Source organism: Meles meles, chromosome 7 (genome assembly GCF_922984935.1).
Source record: "Meles meles chromosome 7, mMelMel3.1 paternal haplotype, whole genome shotgun sequence".
In the NCBI taxonomy this organism is placed as follows: Eukaryota; Metazoa; Chordata; class Mammalia; order Carnivora; family Mustelidae; genus Meles; species Meles meles.
Window position 1 is genome coordinate 6,308,491 of NC_060072.1, and position 15,004 is coordinate 6,323,494.

The following is a 15,004-nucleotide window of genomic DNA, read 5'->3' on the forward strand; positions in this document are numbered from 1 at the left end:
GAGGGCATTGCAGGGGAGTCAGAGAGGAGGCCTCCACTGGGTCTCTGCGCTGTGTCTGTGGTGGCCCTCACCGCGCTGATGACTGTCGGCTGGCCTCCTGGCACCAGTCAGGGCTGTGAACATGGGCTCCTGCCCTCACCCTAGCTGCCTGCCTCTTCTCCATCACGCCCCCAGCCGATACCCCAACTCGCAGCGCCCCCCAGAAACCCTGCGCTGGGATGAGCACATGAAACCACAGGCCCCTGGACAATTTCTGGCAGGAGATCTGGGAACACAGTTTTCAAAGTTTCAGCTGTGAGCAGCTAAACCAAACCCCAGAGTTCCTCGTGGCAGTCCTGCGTCCCCTCTGTCGCCAAGTGTCTACCGATGGGCCACCAGCTCGAAGGCGACCGAGGAGGGGAGCAGCTCCCCAAGGCAGAGGGGCGCGTGCTCCAGATTCCTCGCCCCGGAGCCGTGCTCACTCCTTGCTCAGAAAGTCCGGGTTATGAAGGGGATCCAACCCCGTGAGGCCCCGGGGAAGCAGAAGCTTGGCTAGGGAGGAGCTTTGTGGAGACTCAAAGGGGAACTGTGGGGCCAGCAGGCCATCCCCTCCGGTGAACTTGAGACGAAAGAGGAAGACCGAGCAGGAGGCCCCGATGGAGCGCTGGCCTCCGTGGCGGCGGGCCCCGCCGGACCTGCTCTCGGGCCCCTGGCTCCTGACCCTGCTCCTGGTTCTCTGGACCCCGCAGCTCACAGGTACGCTGCCTGCCTCCTTCCCACGAGCCCTCTGGCCGGCACATCAGAGCCGCTTTCATCTGCCCGTGCGGCTAATTCCTGGGGACCTGTCTCGGGAGATTTGCTGGTTGCGTTTGAACGTTGCAGACTTCACAGGGAAAGCCTTCGGGGATCCGGGAGGTGGTTCGCTAGTGCCTCACCAACGTGGCTTTTAAAGGGGTGCGGGCAGCCCCCCCGAGTTAGCAGCCGTCCTCCCACAGCCTGACCCCTGGGCCTCAGACAGGGTGGGTGGGCGTTGCTGCGACCAAGGGCGTCAGCGCAGGTGCGGGGTCGGTGCGGAGGGACAGCTCACCCCCACGGAATCCTAATCTGCCCAGCGGCAGGGCCAGCCTCGGCCTTGCTCCCTGTGTTAGCCCGGGAGGCCAGGAACACTGTTCCCGGGGACGCCAAATGGTCACTCTTGCCAGAAAGGGGAGCACGCCCCACTTCCTGACCTACAACCAGGGGCTGCCTTGTGTTCTTTTACAACACGAGCTGATGCCATTCCCGGGGCCAAAGCCGTGCCCCCTTTCCTGGTCCCGGGTCCCCTCAGAAACGGGGCCAGGCCAGGCCCCGGGGTGTGTGTGGCCTTGGAGCATCTTTATCCAGACGAGGACTGTCTCTCTGGGGCTGCCCATGCTGGGGTCCCTCTGACTCGGTCTCTCCCGGGGCAGCCCTGGCAAATTCTTGGATTCCCAGGGTCCCTCCCCCCCCCCCCGACTGTGCAACCTGGGTGCTTTGTTTCGTATATTCACCCAGACTTTTCTGAGGCTTCCGGGGCCTGCCTCCAACTTCTGCTTCATGCTCTGCCTTTCGTTTATGCCATAAACAACAACAGCTCTTCTCACTCTGAATTAGCCTCTTTGAGCACTTGCTCTGGGCTTTACTCTCACAGTCAGCCCCCCTCCAGCCACCCTTGGGTTACTGTCACGGCCGGCACCACTTAAGGACAGGGAATCAGAGGCCCAGGGAGGCCAGGTAGCCTGCCCAAGGCCTAGAGGGTGAATGGACGTCAGGTTTAGACCCACGTCAGCCTGAACCCTAAGCCAGGACCCTTGGGTCTCCTCTCAGCCTTTCTTCTTTCATATAAGATTTTATTTATATTTGAGAGAGAGACAGCAAGTGCACGCATGAGCGGGGGAGGGGCAGAGGGAGAAGCAGGCTCCCCGCGGAGCAGGGACCCTGATGCGGAACTTGATCCCAGGACCCAGCGATCATGACCTGAGCCGAAGGCAGAGGCTTAACCCACTGCGCCACCCAGGCTCCTGCCACTCAGCTCTCTCTGTAAAGAACATTCCTCATAGAAAAATGTCACTGTCCTCCCCCCAGGAGGCAAGAGCTGACTGGGTGCCTACAGCGGGCTTCCTGGGCTGGGCCCCTTGTGACATTCGTCCTTTCTCCTCGCACACCTTGCAGTCCGTCCTGCACCCTCCCCCACGCCCTCCAGGGGGCCGGTTCAGAGATGGCCCCAAGGAAATGCAGCTTGTTGGTGACAGTGTGTCAACTCAGTCCTGTCTAACTGAATTTCCCTCGAATTCCCATCATTTCTTCTTGTGCGGGCCCTCCCCTCCAGAAGGGACCCCACACACCTGGGTAACAGTGGGTAACACTTTGCGGGACGCCGCCGTGAGAAGCACTTTTGTAACTGTCTTAACTGTAAACAGACAGCAGATTTTTTTCCTCAGGATTGCAGCAAAGTTTGTACGAAAGAGAAACTCTGCTCTTTCACAAGAGGTGACAAAGCCTTGTGGTCCCCTAGAACGTCCCAGAGCAGCAGACAGCAACGTCACTCCTCGTCCTGCCCTGCGGGTGCCTGGCTCACTCTCTCCATCAGTCCCCTAAGCCTAAGGACAGCGGGCCCTTTCCCTGAGCCGCGGGGTGGTGCAGGGTTGAGGACATACAGGGCGTTCAGGCTGACTTTCCATCTGAGCTCTGTGATTCACCCCAAGTCCCTGGGCAGGTTCCTAATGTCTCTGTGCCTCAATAGCCCCATCTGTTAAATGGGTACAATAGCAGTTCCAGCCTGGTGTTAGGCCCCGAGACGGAGTGGTTGGGGCTCAGAGAACGTCAGCCGCCTGCCGGTCTGGCAGAGCCGATGGAAATCCAAGAGTCAGTGGCCAGTTGGGTATCTTAGCGAGCCCCGGGCTCCTTGGGCTCTCTCTGACCTTGCCGGTGGCCTCTGGCTCATTATGGGATGGTGTCTCAGGACCGCCCTTGCACCCAGCCCTCCTCCTCTTGTCGTGAGCTGGGACCCGAGCCGAGTCCTACCCTCCTCCAGTCTTTTGAGCTCTCTGCAAATTCTACTTTTCTCAAAGGGTCTGGCAGCCACTTGTGGTCTCACGGGCTGCTGCTCTCCCCCGGGGCTGAGCCACGAGAACCTGAGATTTGGCTGAGTCACGCGAAGCTGAGATTTGGCTCTCCTGGGAGCAGCTGCACATCGGCTCGCCGCTTCCAGCAGCCTTCAGCCATCTGCGAGGGCTCTGGGGCCAGGCAGAGCCCAGGTTCAAGTCCTACCTTTGTCCACTGACTGCTGTATGACCTTGGAGAAGTTACTTAACCTTTCTGAGCCTCTGTGCTCTCAACAAATGTCAGTCCCCTCTCTCTTCTCGGCCTTTTCAGAACTCTGGGCTGTATTTCTTTCTCCAGTGAGGAGGCCCCGTTCTGGGCACCGGCTGGTCAGGGGCGGGGACTAGAGGTGAACCATCCCTACTCTCAGCCTGATGCAAACGCTGAGGCTTGCCCAGAGAACATGACAGAACGTGACCCAAGGTGAGAGTTGCCCATGCAGGTTTGCTCCCCTCCCCCCTTGCTCTGGACTCAGGTGTCACTGGTCCTTTGTTGTCCAAAAGATGTTCGGGAGCCTCCCGCCTTCTTCCCCGCAGCTCCGAGCCTCTGTCAGGATTGGCCTCTGCTTTTCATCTTTGTCTAATCCCAATACAGAGCTCCAGAGGCAGGCGGAGAGAAGCACCTCGCCGCTGGAGGTGGGGCAGGGAGAGTGTTGTCGGGGAGCAGGGGGAGTGTTGGTGGGGGCAAGGTTGCGGAGAGAGGGAGGAGGCCGAGCAGGGGGGGTGGGTGGCAGGCACAGCGGGAATAAAGACTGGGAGGCCAGAAGGCAGAGTCAGGGGGCGGGGAAGGGGAGAGGTTCAGTCTGACTGGAGGGGGGGGGGTCTCTCCGTAGAGCAGTGGGATAGGAACCCCACTGGGCTGTATTCCCGGCAGACTGTAAACGCCTGTCAGGTCGGGGTTCAGATGCTCTTCCAGTCGGCCCTATTATCATCGCTTTCTCTTTTTAAGTTGTGAGCTCTAATACCTGTACAGAGCAGCACAATAAACATAAAACAAAGTCCCGTGGGGCCAGCTTCTGCGGCCCCCGGTCCCCCGGGCCACCACCTAGACACCCCTCTCTCCCATCCTGACTCTCGGGGCAATTGCTTCCCGGCATCTCTTTATAGTTTTAATTCTCAGTGTGTGTCCCTGAATGGTAACGGATTCATGTTCCCTGTCCTTGAACTTTGCATAATCACAGTGAGGCTGTGTGTTCTCTCACGACCCGCTTCTTTCACTCCGGTGTGTTTTGCAAGGTCTGTCCAGTCACCGGTGTGGCTACAGTCTGTGCGTTTTCATCGCTAAAGAGCAGGGGTCGTAAACAGTGGCCCCAGGGCAGGGGTGGCGGAGTGGGGGGGGAGGCTCAATCCAGCCCCCCACTGCCTTTCGGTAAGGCCTGCGAGGTAGGAGTGGTTTTTCTCCCATGTTTTTAAGGGTTGGAAGAAAATCAAGAGAAGGATATTTCACGGCACATGACAATGATACAAAATTCACATTTCAGCGCCCACAAATAAAGTTTTATTGGAACACAGCCACGCTCATTCACTCGTGGCCGATCTAGGAGGCTGGCACCCTCCGTCGGCAGCGTTGAGGAGTTGAGACAGAGACCCCATGGCCCGCAAAGCAGAAAATATTCCCCATCCGGCCCTTCACGGAGCATGTTGGTCCCGCTGCGGAGTGTCCCACTGAAGGAATATATTGCAATTTCTTTCGCTATGATGGACGTTTCAGGCCTTGCCGTCTGTGGCCGTGAGCACTCCGGTGTGGCCTCCAGGCCCACGGGTGTTGGGGGCCTCTGGGAGCACGTGTTCCTGTGGAGGCTGCTTCTTCCCCAGCTGTCTGCCTCCTGGAGGCGGACTGTGAGCTTCAGGGGGCGGGAAACGTGTGCACTTTCTTGGTTCGAATCCTTGATGACTAGCACAGAGCCTGGCACCCAAGGGATGGCCGGTGGACTCCAAGGACAGCGGCCTGGATTGAGCTCCTCAGGCACAGACAACCCCAGGAGGAGTTCCAAGAGGGCGGGGTGAGGCACGTGGGGCCAGGCCTACGAAGTGGGTCCGCCTGGTAGGGCAGGGCCTGTGCCTCGGGCCCCTCTCGGCACAGGCAGAGTAGCGAGACCCTTGTGTCTGGGGGACGAGAGTATGGATACGGGAATGCCGTGTCCCCAAGGGCCCTGACACAGGAAAGCGGACCCTTGTTGTGGATCTAGGGGCCACAGAGAACTGGCCTGGGGCACTAGGGTGGGGGCTGGAAGCCAAGGAAGGGAAAGGGGGAGGCCTGAGGCTGGAGAAGGGGAGGGGAAGGGATTGGGTGTGAAGTTGGCAGGAGATCCTCGTCCCCTGGGGAGGACAGTGTGGCCGGCCTGGGATGAGCTGCTGGAGACGTGGCCAAGTCACCCAAGACTCCGCCCCCCCTTCCCTGTTGGGGTCCTGGACACCCTCTGACGCGGGCCCCTTGCCAACGGGAACAAGAAGGCACATCCAGGATCACCGGTAGCCCTGGGACCTGGCCCGTCGGACCCCACAGGGAGGGCCTCAACCATGGAATTGGGGTGCCAGTAAGGGAAGGTGTGGTGAAGCCGGGGTGTTTCCACCTCCCTGCCCTTCCCCCCCCAGGACTGCATGGACTGTGGGGGAAGAAGGTGAGGTCAGAAGCCAGATCTGTGCTCCCAGCGATGGGCTGGCGGGGGTGGGGGTGGGGGCTCGCGAGCACAACCCCAGGCAAGGCAAGCCAGCTTCTCAGTCAGCAGAGGCCTTCCCGGCCCCGCAGGCTTCTGTGGCCATGTTTCTGAACGCCACTTGGCAACCTATAGCAAAAGTTAAAATTTTTAAATGGTCCCCACCCTTTGAAGATTTATGTATTTCTGAGAGAGAGAGAGAGAGAGAGAGAGCACCCTCCGGCAGGGGAAGAGGCAGAGAGAGAGAGGGAGAGAGAGAATATCAAGCAGACTCCCCAACCTGGGGACTCGCTGTCACTACCCTGAGACCATGACCTGAGCCAAAATCAAGAGTCGGATGCTGAACTACCTGAGCCGCCTGGCACCCCCCAGGTACATGCCCTTTGAACCACTAACTCCCCTTTTTGGGACCAGACAGACAACCGTTATATACAAGCCCAGTCCCTCAAGGGTCCGTGGAGCACAGCCGCAGACCCCCAGGGCTACCAGCTGGCCCCTCACTGCAGTGGGTTTAGACAAGACCCTCTCCCACGCCCTGGCCTTTGGTTCTTGGCTCCTGCCTCCCATACCCCACTTTCCAGCCCTGCTGGATGACTGCCTACCCTGAAGCCTTTGCTCCCGTTGCCCCCTTTTCCTGGAAGGGGTCCTTGCACTTGCCCACCCGGTGACTCTAACCTGTTGCTCAAGGTCAAACTCAGCGACCTTCTCGGTGGTGCCCACTCTGGTCCACTCTCCCATGCCCCCACAAATGCAGTGGCCAGCCCTGTCCCACCAAGGTGTTCCCTTGTGGTTCTGCTCAGGAACTCAGAGGCATGAAGGGCACGACAGAGCTCCCCTGGGCAGCCGGGGGTCCCGACAGCACCAGGAAACAGGTCCCCAACCTTCAGAGGTGGGCTCTGTGTGAAAAGCCAGAGAAAGGGCCAGGAGAGAGGGAGCTGGCTGGGGAGCTCTGGGGGGAGGAGGAAAGGTCCAAGAGGAAGACACGTGCACATGAGGGCCAAGGCCAGAAGCAGTGGGAGCCACAGCCTCGGCTCTAAGATCTTGGCTGACCTCCGCTTGCCATGGATGGGGAGGAGGCTGACAGGAGGCAGGCACAGGGCTGGCAGGGCAGAGGCTGGGGAGGATGGAGGACAGTGAGTGATTTCGCGCCCGGAGGGCACCAGATCTTTGGGGAGATAGAGATTTAAGAGAAGTCAGGATAAAAGTGAACTGGCGAAGGCATCTATAGGAAGGAGTTAGCGTGCTGACAGCCAGAAGCATTTATATTTTAGAAGGAGGCTGGAGGGGGAGGGGTCCCAAGCCGTCAGAATGAATCACTAATGGGAGGGTTTAGGCAGCTGCAGAGAATGGGAACTCTGTAGTGTTTCTCTTGTTATCTTTCTTTCTTTCTTTTTTTAGAGTGGGGAGGGACAGAGGGAGAGGGAGAGAGTCTTAAGCAGGCTCCATGCCTGGTGAGGAGCCCGACACGGGCTCAGCCTCACAGCCCTGAGATCATCTCCTGAGCCGAAATCAAGAGTTGGACCCTTAACTGGCTGAGCCACCCAGACGCCCCTCTCTTGTTGTCTTTCTAGCACAGAATGGGATCCTGTCAATCCCGGATCTAGAAGGCCTCAGAAGCTCCCCCTGGGTTTCCAGGACAATGCTTGCCCTGCCCCGTCTCCCCACCACGTCCCTGAGCTGCCCCACATCTCCTTTTGAGTCCCCCAACTACCAATGATGACTTCTAGAAGCTTCATCCAAGAGCTTTTTGTGCTTAACCCGCCCCTCTCTGCACCCCTCCCCCACCTGGCTGCCGCCCACTCTGCCTTCAAAGCCCGGCCTGGCAACGTGATCAGGATGTCCACAGCCGTGATGTCAGGGAGGCAGAACTGTGGGCAAGTTCAAGGTTCTTGATCCTTTGCTGTGGTGTCTAGAACTCCTGCAGCACGCAGGTTTCCTTTTTGTAATGGGGGGGAGGGGCTGAAGAATTAGAATTAAAAAAAAACAAAGACCCTGTCCCAGAGTTGCCCCTCCTGGATTCCTCTGCTCCTCCCAGCAGGGCTGGGTCCCCTGCTCTGGGTTTCTGCAGGCTCTGGGACTTCCCTTTATCTCCCCCCATTCCAGCTTCATCAGTGAGCTCTGCCCAGTGGCAGGGCCCAGCCCTTTTCGGCAGGACTTTGGGTGGGCGCCCCAGTGGGGTCTCGCCCCTTGCTCCATTTTGTCCTACACCCATCCAGGGACAAGGACCAGAACCCCCATTCTCCCTCTTTGGGCCTATCGCCATCTCCACCCCAACCCCACGTCCTTCTTTGAAGGCAGAGGAGGCTATGAAGGGAGAAACCGAGTCCCCGGCTGTCCTAGGCCGCACGCTCTAACAAAGTTGGAGAAACTTGCCTTTTTCAACCTGAAGAAGTGATTATTCTACAAATGCCGGTGAATACCCACAAAGCCTCTGCATTTCTGGGACCAGACAGTCGACCTTCTGCACTCGGTTTGTGTCCCCGCGTGGCCACGGTGCTCCCGGGGTCTAGAGTCTGGAGGCTTTAGAACAGAACGCAGGCAGGGCGGTGGAAATGGCCCCCGAGGCCAGCCACATCCGTCTGTATCTTTGTAATTCGGAGGTGTTGAAAGATGTGACCACCGGTCTGATGGCAGTGTTCCGAGGGCACCAGCGCTGAAAGCTTCAGAGCACGCACTCTCTGTTCAAAGGTTGCCTTCCAAGGCCTGCTACACGCTTCTCCCTAATCAGCCACTTGGCCACGCGCCGTTGTTTGATGCGCGGGTCCTGAAGGACTGCCCCGTTTTTTGGTGGTGTCCTGGGATTCGTGCTCAGGCAAATGGCCGGAGCCCTGTGATAAAGCCGGGAGCCCCACATCTGTGGCTTCCCAGCAGCCCTTCACATGGGCCTTAAAGGAAAAAAAAAATGGCATGGCTCTGAGAGATGCCAGAATTAAATTAGAGGGCGAAACTCCGTGCCTAAAATAAAGACCGTGGGAACTGCTTTCTTCTGTAGCTGGAGAATCAAAGTACTTTCCTTTAAAATCGACCCAAGTGGGGATGGATCCCTTTGATCAGCCCGTCAGGACTCTCACCCCCTTGGCTGCCGAGGCTGGGGACCACAGGAGGGATCGAGTTCCAGGCAGAGTGGACAGCTGGGGCAAGGTCTGGGCCAGGTGGGTCAGAGGGCTGCGAGGCCAGGGCAGCAGGGGGAGAGCAGGGAGGGGGGAGTGCCGGCTGCCGGGGCTGGGGGATGTCACCGCTGCAGTGAAGGAGAGACGCTGGCTGGCCCTTTGGGCACTTGGTTGGTGCTGACACGGGACCCGTCTGTACACGGTTTGTGGGACCACGTGCTTCTGCTCTGGGAGCCGCAGACCTCGAGCTGGATGACAGTAGCTGTCCCTCTAAAGCGGCAGGGTCTGTTCTGGTGAGGACCTTTGTCCCCATATCCTGCCAGATGACATGTCTGTCTACTAGATGACCCAAATCTAGAAAAATGGCCTCTGAATTTGTAGCTCCCTTTAAAGGGGTGCAGCTCAGGGCGACTGGGCGGCTCAGTCGTTAAGGGTCTGCCTTCGGCGCAGGCCATGATCCCAGGGTCCCGGGATCCAGCCCCGCATCGGGCTCCCTGCTCAGCCCCTGGCCTGCTTCTCCCTCTCCCTCTCCCTGTGGCTTCCCTGCTTGTGCTCTCTGTCTCTCTCGCTCTAATAAATAAATAAAATCTTAAAAAAATAAAGGGGTGCAATCCTTTCGTTTGAGAGATGTTTTCTTTGTCTTGCTCCCAGATTTTTTTTTTTTTTTTTTTGACAGAGAGAAATCACAACTAGGCAGAGAGGCAGGCAGATAGAGAGAGAGAGAGGAGGAAGCAGGCTCCCTGCAGAGCAGAGAGCCTGATGCGGGGCCTCGATCCCAGGATGCTGGGATCATGACCTGAGCTGAAGGCAGAGGCTTTAACCCACTGAGCCACCCAGGCGCCCCTTGCTCCCAGATTTTAAAATTGTGGCATAGGGCAGTGATGAAGAGTTTGGAGTTAAGGACCCAAAGGGATCCCGCTTACAATCCCATCCCCGCCCCTGACTAGAGGTGCTTCTGGGCAAACCTCTTCCTCTCTCAGAGCCTTGGGTTTGTCCTCTGCACAAGGGGAGTGTGCCCCCCCGTCCCCCCCCCCCCCCGCCCCGCAGTAACGCACGTTGTCATCACGCAGCTTCACAGCGATGCCCGAGAGTCTGTGTGGGGCAGAGGGAGTCCCGCAGACCACGAGGGTGACCCCCAGTCCTGGGAGAGGAAGGGAACAGGATGGCATTCTGAGCAAGGGGCCTGGCGTCCGCGGGGGTGCGAGTGGAGGGCAGCTCAGCTGGGCTGCGTCGGGCCCGGAATCGTGCACTGGATCCGATCCAAGAACTCGCAATTTTTTTTTTTAAAGGTGATCCAAAGCAAAGGGATGCGTGTTAGAGCCCGACCCTGTCTGAACCCAGTTGCGCGACTGTAACCGAAACCAGAAGGTCCAAGAAAAGCGCCGTCGTTATGCACAAAATGCTGCATGGTTCTGTTTTTTTTAATCGCATGTAAATTGATTTCAGACTCCTTCCTGGGTCTCCTCTGGGGTGGGGGGCACCGCAGCAGGGTCAGTCAGCAAGGTGGTCGTGGTTCCCTGGGGAGCAGCTCCAGGCAGCTCTCTCTCTGGGGGGGGGGGAGCGGGGTGGGGTGCTGGGAGGGGGTCCAGATTCCAGAGCAGGGCTGCAGTGCGGGGTGCCCCGTGTAGGGGGTGGGGAGGGCAGATGGGGGGCATCCTTTCTACATCCAGCCAAGTTCTTTGATTGTGAATCCCTCCCCCCAGGGACTCGGCATGGGGTCCCTGGGCCAGGGTAGGACGGGGGCCCCTCCCTACAGCTCTCAAGACCGCACTGCAAGTGGCCACAGATTCCAAAAGTGGGCAGTAGACAAAATCTTTCCCAACAAGGGCAACGGATAAGGAGTAAGCAGGGAGAACAGGAGGAGGCCGCGGCTGGGGGGAGGGTTCTCTCTGCTTGCTATGCTGGCCACCCTGCAGGGGAGCCTGGTGCCCCAGGCTTGGGTCTGCACCCCAGGGAGTCCCCCATTCCCCCGTGTCTGGCCCAGGACCAAGGCCCGAGGCGGTAGACAGGCTGTCCTGTGGAAGCCACCCCAGGCCACGTGTGCCCTGCCCTATGGGCCTGGTACTTTCTGGGCAGAAGGGCCGGTCTGGCGTTGGCTTTTCTAGACTCAGCGAGGACTCCTCTAACTTCCTTGCCTCTTTTTTGTCACTGGGGAAAGGCAGCCTGGCCTCCCCCTGGAACTGCCCTTCGAGTTCTCCCTGCTCCTCCCTCTCCCTTCTCTCCCCTCTCCTACCCCAGCAGGAAAGAGCAGGTGCTTGGACAGGTGGCAGACCACGCCTCTCTACTCCCCTCCCCTCCTCGGGGCTGCCCCGTCTCTGCCCGCCCTCTCCCCACGGCCACCTCCAGGCCCTTCGCCCTCCCTCTCGGGCAGGGGGATCTGCCAGTTGAACGAATTCATCTCCCCGCAGAAAACAAACCAGGCTCCCAGCAAGGCTTTCCTCCCTGGGCCTGTCCTGGCCTAGGCTGTGCCGAGGACTCACCCGCCTCCTGGAGAATTATCCAAAGAACAAGTTCCTGTTGCTTCTGTTGCCCTTTTTGGCCTTTTGTCTTGGAGACACGTCCGCTGGCACCTGGAGAGAAAGCCAGGCCAGGCTGGGCTCTCCCGGCCCCTGGTCCCTATGGGTCACTCACAGTCAGAACCAACTCCCGGTTCCCCATAGCGCCGGCCAGAGTGGGAGGCTGGATGTGGTGCAGGCCGGAGGCGGGGTCTGGGACCTGTATGAGAATAAAGGGTCAGGGCCCTCGTCCCCTCTCCCCCTAGACCCCCCCGCAGTGGTCCTTCCCCACATATCAGCCGGGTGGAGAGGGAAGGAGTGGGAAGAGGGCAGAGGAGCCTTGCAGGTCAGGTGCTGGGGACAGCTGGCCCTGTCTCTGGGGCCTTGCAGGTTTGCAGTGGACCCCCTCGGGCACGCTTGTGGGTCACCGGGGTGTGCCAGCCGGACTCCCACGGCTCTGCCCCCTCCTCAGCCCCAGGAATCCAAGTCGCCGCCCACCCCCCCCTCCCCAGTCCTCCTCTCTGGGCCGTGTGCCCCTCTTCTCGGCCCATGGGCAGAATCTAAGAAGATCCCCAGGCCGGCTCACTCGGCTCCGGCCCAACTTGTTCCACAGGGGACAGGTGCCCTTGACCTGAACAAGGGACAAATCATACAGCCGCCACCAGGTGCAAGATGGACACCAGCCACTGCGCCATCCCTGTGAACTCGGGGTGGGGGCAACCTGCAAGGTTTGCGAGGGTCCCACTGGAGCCCCTTTGGGTCTGGGGTGAGAAGCAGGTGTCTGAAGTGGGGGGAGGGGAGAGCCCTCCATGTCAGCCCTGCGGTGGCCACTTTCCTGGTGGTTTTGGCCAGGTTCCCACCTCCCGACCCCCAGCAGGGAGGACTGGCCGCCTGGAGAGCCAAACGGGAGAATGCGGCTAGAAGTCAGAGCGGGTCCTGAGCTGAGTCTGGAGGTCTGGGTAGGAGTCCCAGCCAGAGGGGCCTGTCGGGGGAGCTGCAGCATGGAAGTGGCCCTTTGGGGGAGTGGGGAGGACTGCAGCTTGGCCTTGCTGGGCAGGGCAAACCAGGTCTGTCTCAACCCTCTGGCCCCTTGTCCTTACCTGGGATGATGCCATGATCCCTTCCTCCGCCCGCCGCGCCTCTGCCCTGGCTGCCATGTGTCAGGGGAACTTCAGCCCCAAATCAGAGCTCCTCCTTCTTACGACGGTACAGAGCGTTGTCATTAAACCACAACGGCAACCCCACTGTGGCGCCCAGAGACACCAAGGACCCGTGAAATCCTTCCCACCCCGCTCAGTGGAGGAGAACCCTGGCTCCCAGCCCAGGGGCTTCTCCAGGTGCGAGCACCATCATAGTCATGCAGGACAGTGAAGACGGTCCTCCCCGGTCCCCTGGACATTCATCTCGGGCCCTGGAACTGTCACTGCCTTTTGCTCTTTGGTGGAGGGGCGATCTCTTCAGTGACTCAGCACGAAGCTCAAAATATCCACGCGGTGGGAGCTCCGAGGGCCTGGCTGGTTGAGGGACCACCTCTGTCCTGTCCCCAAGTCTTCCAGAGGCCCTGGCCTCACCTCCCCTGGGGACCCAGCGCTGGGCTCAGCGGAAGAGCCCAGAGACCAGTCCAGCCTGGCCTCATGCCAGCCCCACACCTGGTCCCCCGGAGGCCTACGTCTTGCCCTCCCCCAACAAAATACACCTGGCCGGTCCCTCTGAGTCACTCCATTGTGCAATCTTCTCCCAATGAACAACCCGGCCGGCGTGTTCTTGGCTGCTTCCTGCCGACCTCAGTTTAGAACTGTCCGTTCGGCTGCCGGAGAAGGAAGGGGCTAGGGGACGAGGCAGGCTGAAGCTGCGGGGGCTTGTGTGCTGACGTCTGGGGGTGTGAAGGGACCCCTGCTGCTCGGGCCTGGAGCCTGCGGGAGGGTGGGAGGCCCAGCCCGGCAGGTGCCGGTGTTTCCCTAGGAGCCTGTGATGAGGAGGGATGTCCAGGCGTCCAGGAGGGAGGCTCGTACAGACACCTGCCTTTGTAACGGTCATCGGACATCCTGGTTGTGGCCCAAACAGCTCCCTCTGTGCTGCTGGAAAGCTGCTCTTGGGGCGTTTTTTACTACCGTCCGTAGACACTTGACAAATGCTTCTCCAAGCTCTGATTCAGGGCAAGGCTCTTCTCTCCTGATGGCTGGCATGGCTCCTCCTACGGGCTGGGGAGAACCCTGGCTCCCCTCCGGGGGTCCACTACTGGGAAGCTCTTCTTCCTGCCAGGGAGCATTTCTTTGTCTTGTCTCCTGCCTCCCTCCTCTTTACTTCTCATTCTCCAGCAGCTCTGGGTCTTCTCAGGCTGGTGCTTTTATCCAATGTGGCTTCTTGGCCTTTGATCAGGAGAGCGGTTAGGGCTGTGGGGTCTGGAGTCTGCCTGCCTTGGGCAGGGTTGTAGTTCCACGCCATCCCTGCTGAGAGAGTGAAAGCTAGCAGCTTGACCTGCCTGACCCTCGGACTCTTCCTCTCTGTGAAGTGGAGCTCTTACACACTTCGCCTTGGGTGTGTCGGGAGATGTAGAGTTCTATGTGTGAGGCACTTGGCACAACGCCCGCACACAGCGCCTGCATGAACGGTGTGAGTGTGAACCGAGGTCCTCGGGAGGAGGTAGAAGGGACTGAGGCGACCCGGAGGGTAAGCTCCCACTCTTTCCTTTCTCTTCCCCTGCAGGAGGGCAGTCCGTGACCCAAACTGGTGCCCCCATTTTGGTCTCTCTGGCCAACAAGGCCATTTCCTTCGACTGCAGAATCACGTACCCGGACATCCCCAAATTCAGGGACTTCACGACCTGGTACTTTCACGTGGACCTCCAGGAACAGGAGCTCTCCAAGGAGCAGATGAAATGCTCACCCGACCGGGCCAAAGAGAACCAGACGCACGCCCTGCAATGCCGGGTCACACCCACGCTGCCCAGCGCGTCGGCCACTGGGACCTACTACTGCTCCGTGGTCTGGCAGGACTTGAAAATAATCAGCACAGGCGTCTTCATCCTGGTCAGAGGTGAGGCTTCCTGCCGGGCCCAGAGGGCTCACACGGCAGGTCTGGGGGCACAGGATCTAAAGCGGGCAACGGGGCGCCTGGCGCCTCCGTCGTTAAGCGTCTGCCTTCTGCTCAGGTCATGGTCCCAGGGTCCTGGGATCAAGCCCCGCATCAGGCTCCCTGCTCAGCCAGAAACCTGCTTCTCCCTCTCCCTCCCACTCCCCCTGCTTGTGTTCCTTCTCTCGCTGTGTCTCTCTCTGTCAAATAAATAAATAAAATCTTACACAGAAGACATTGGGAGATGAGGAGAAGGGAGTCGGGGGAAATCGGAGGAGGAGATGAACCATGAGAGACCGTGGACTCTGAGAAACAAACTGAGGGTTTTCGGGGTGTGGGGGCTGGGGTGAGCCTGGTGGTGGGTGTTCGGGAGGGCACGGATTGCATGGAGCACCGGGTGTGGTGCACAAATAACGAATTTTGGAACACTGAAAAAAATTTTTTAAAAAGAGAAAGAAACGTGGAGATCACTATGAAAAAAATCATCAACAAATAAACCAACAAATAAATAAATAAAGTTGTCTCACTGATCAAGGGGAATATCTGTCTCATTGATCAGCTTGGGTAAAAGG

General features: G+C 59.1%; 1 protein-coding gene across 2 annotated transcripts in view; it reads left to right on the top strand.

Annotated features, from left to right (window-relative positions):
- The first annotated feature begins 574 nt into the window (after positions 1–574).
- Positions 575–15,004, top strand: part of NFAM1 (NFAT activating protein with ITAM motif 1) — a 34,324-nt gene continuing 19,894 nt past the window's right edge. Inside the window, exons 1-2 of one of the 2 annotated variants that reach the window (XM_046013992.1) lie at positions 575–735; positions 14,067–14,396. In XM_046013992.1, coding sequence (XP_045869948.1) covers positions 636–735; positions 14,067–14,396 — 430 coding nt within the window. In that variant the 5' untranslated portion in view covers positions 575–635. The remainder of the gene's footprint in view (positions 736–14,066; positions 14,397–15,004) is intronic. The other variant, XM_046013991.1, reaches the window with a different exon arrangement.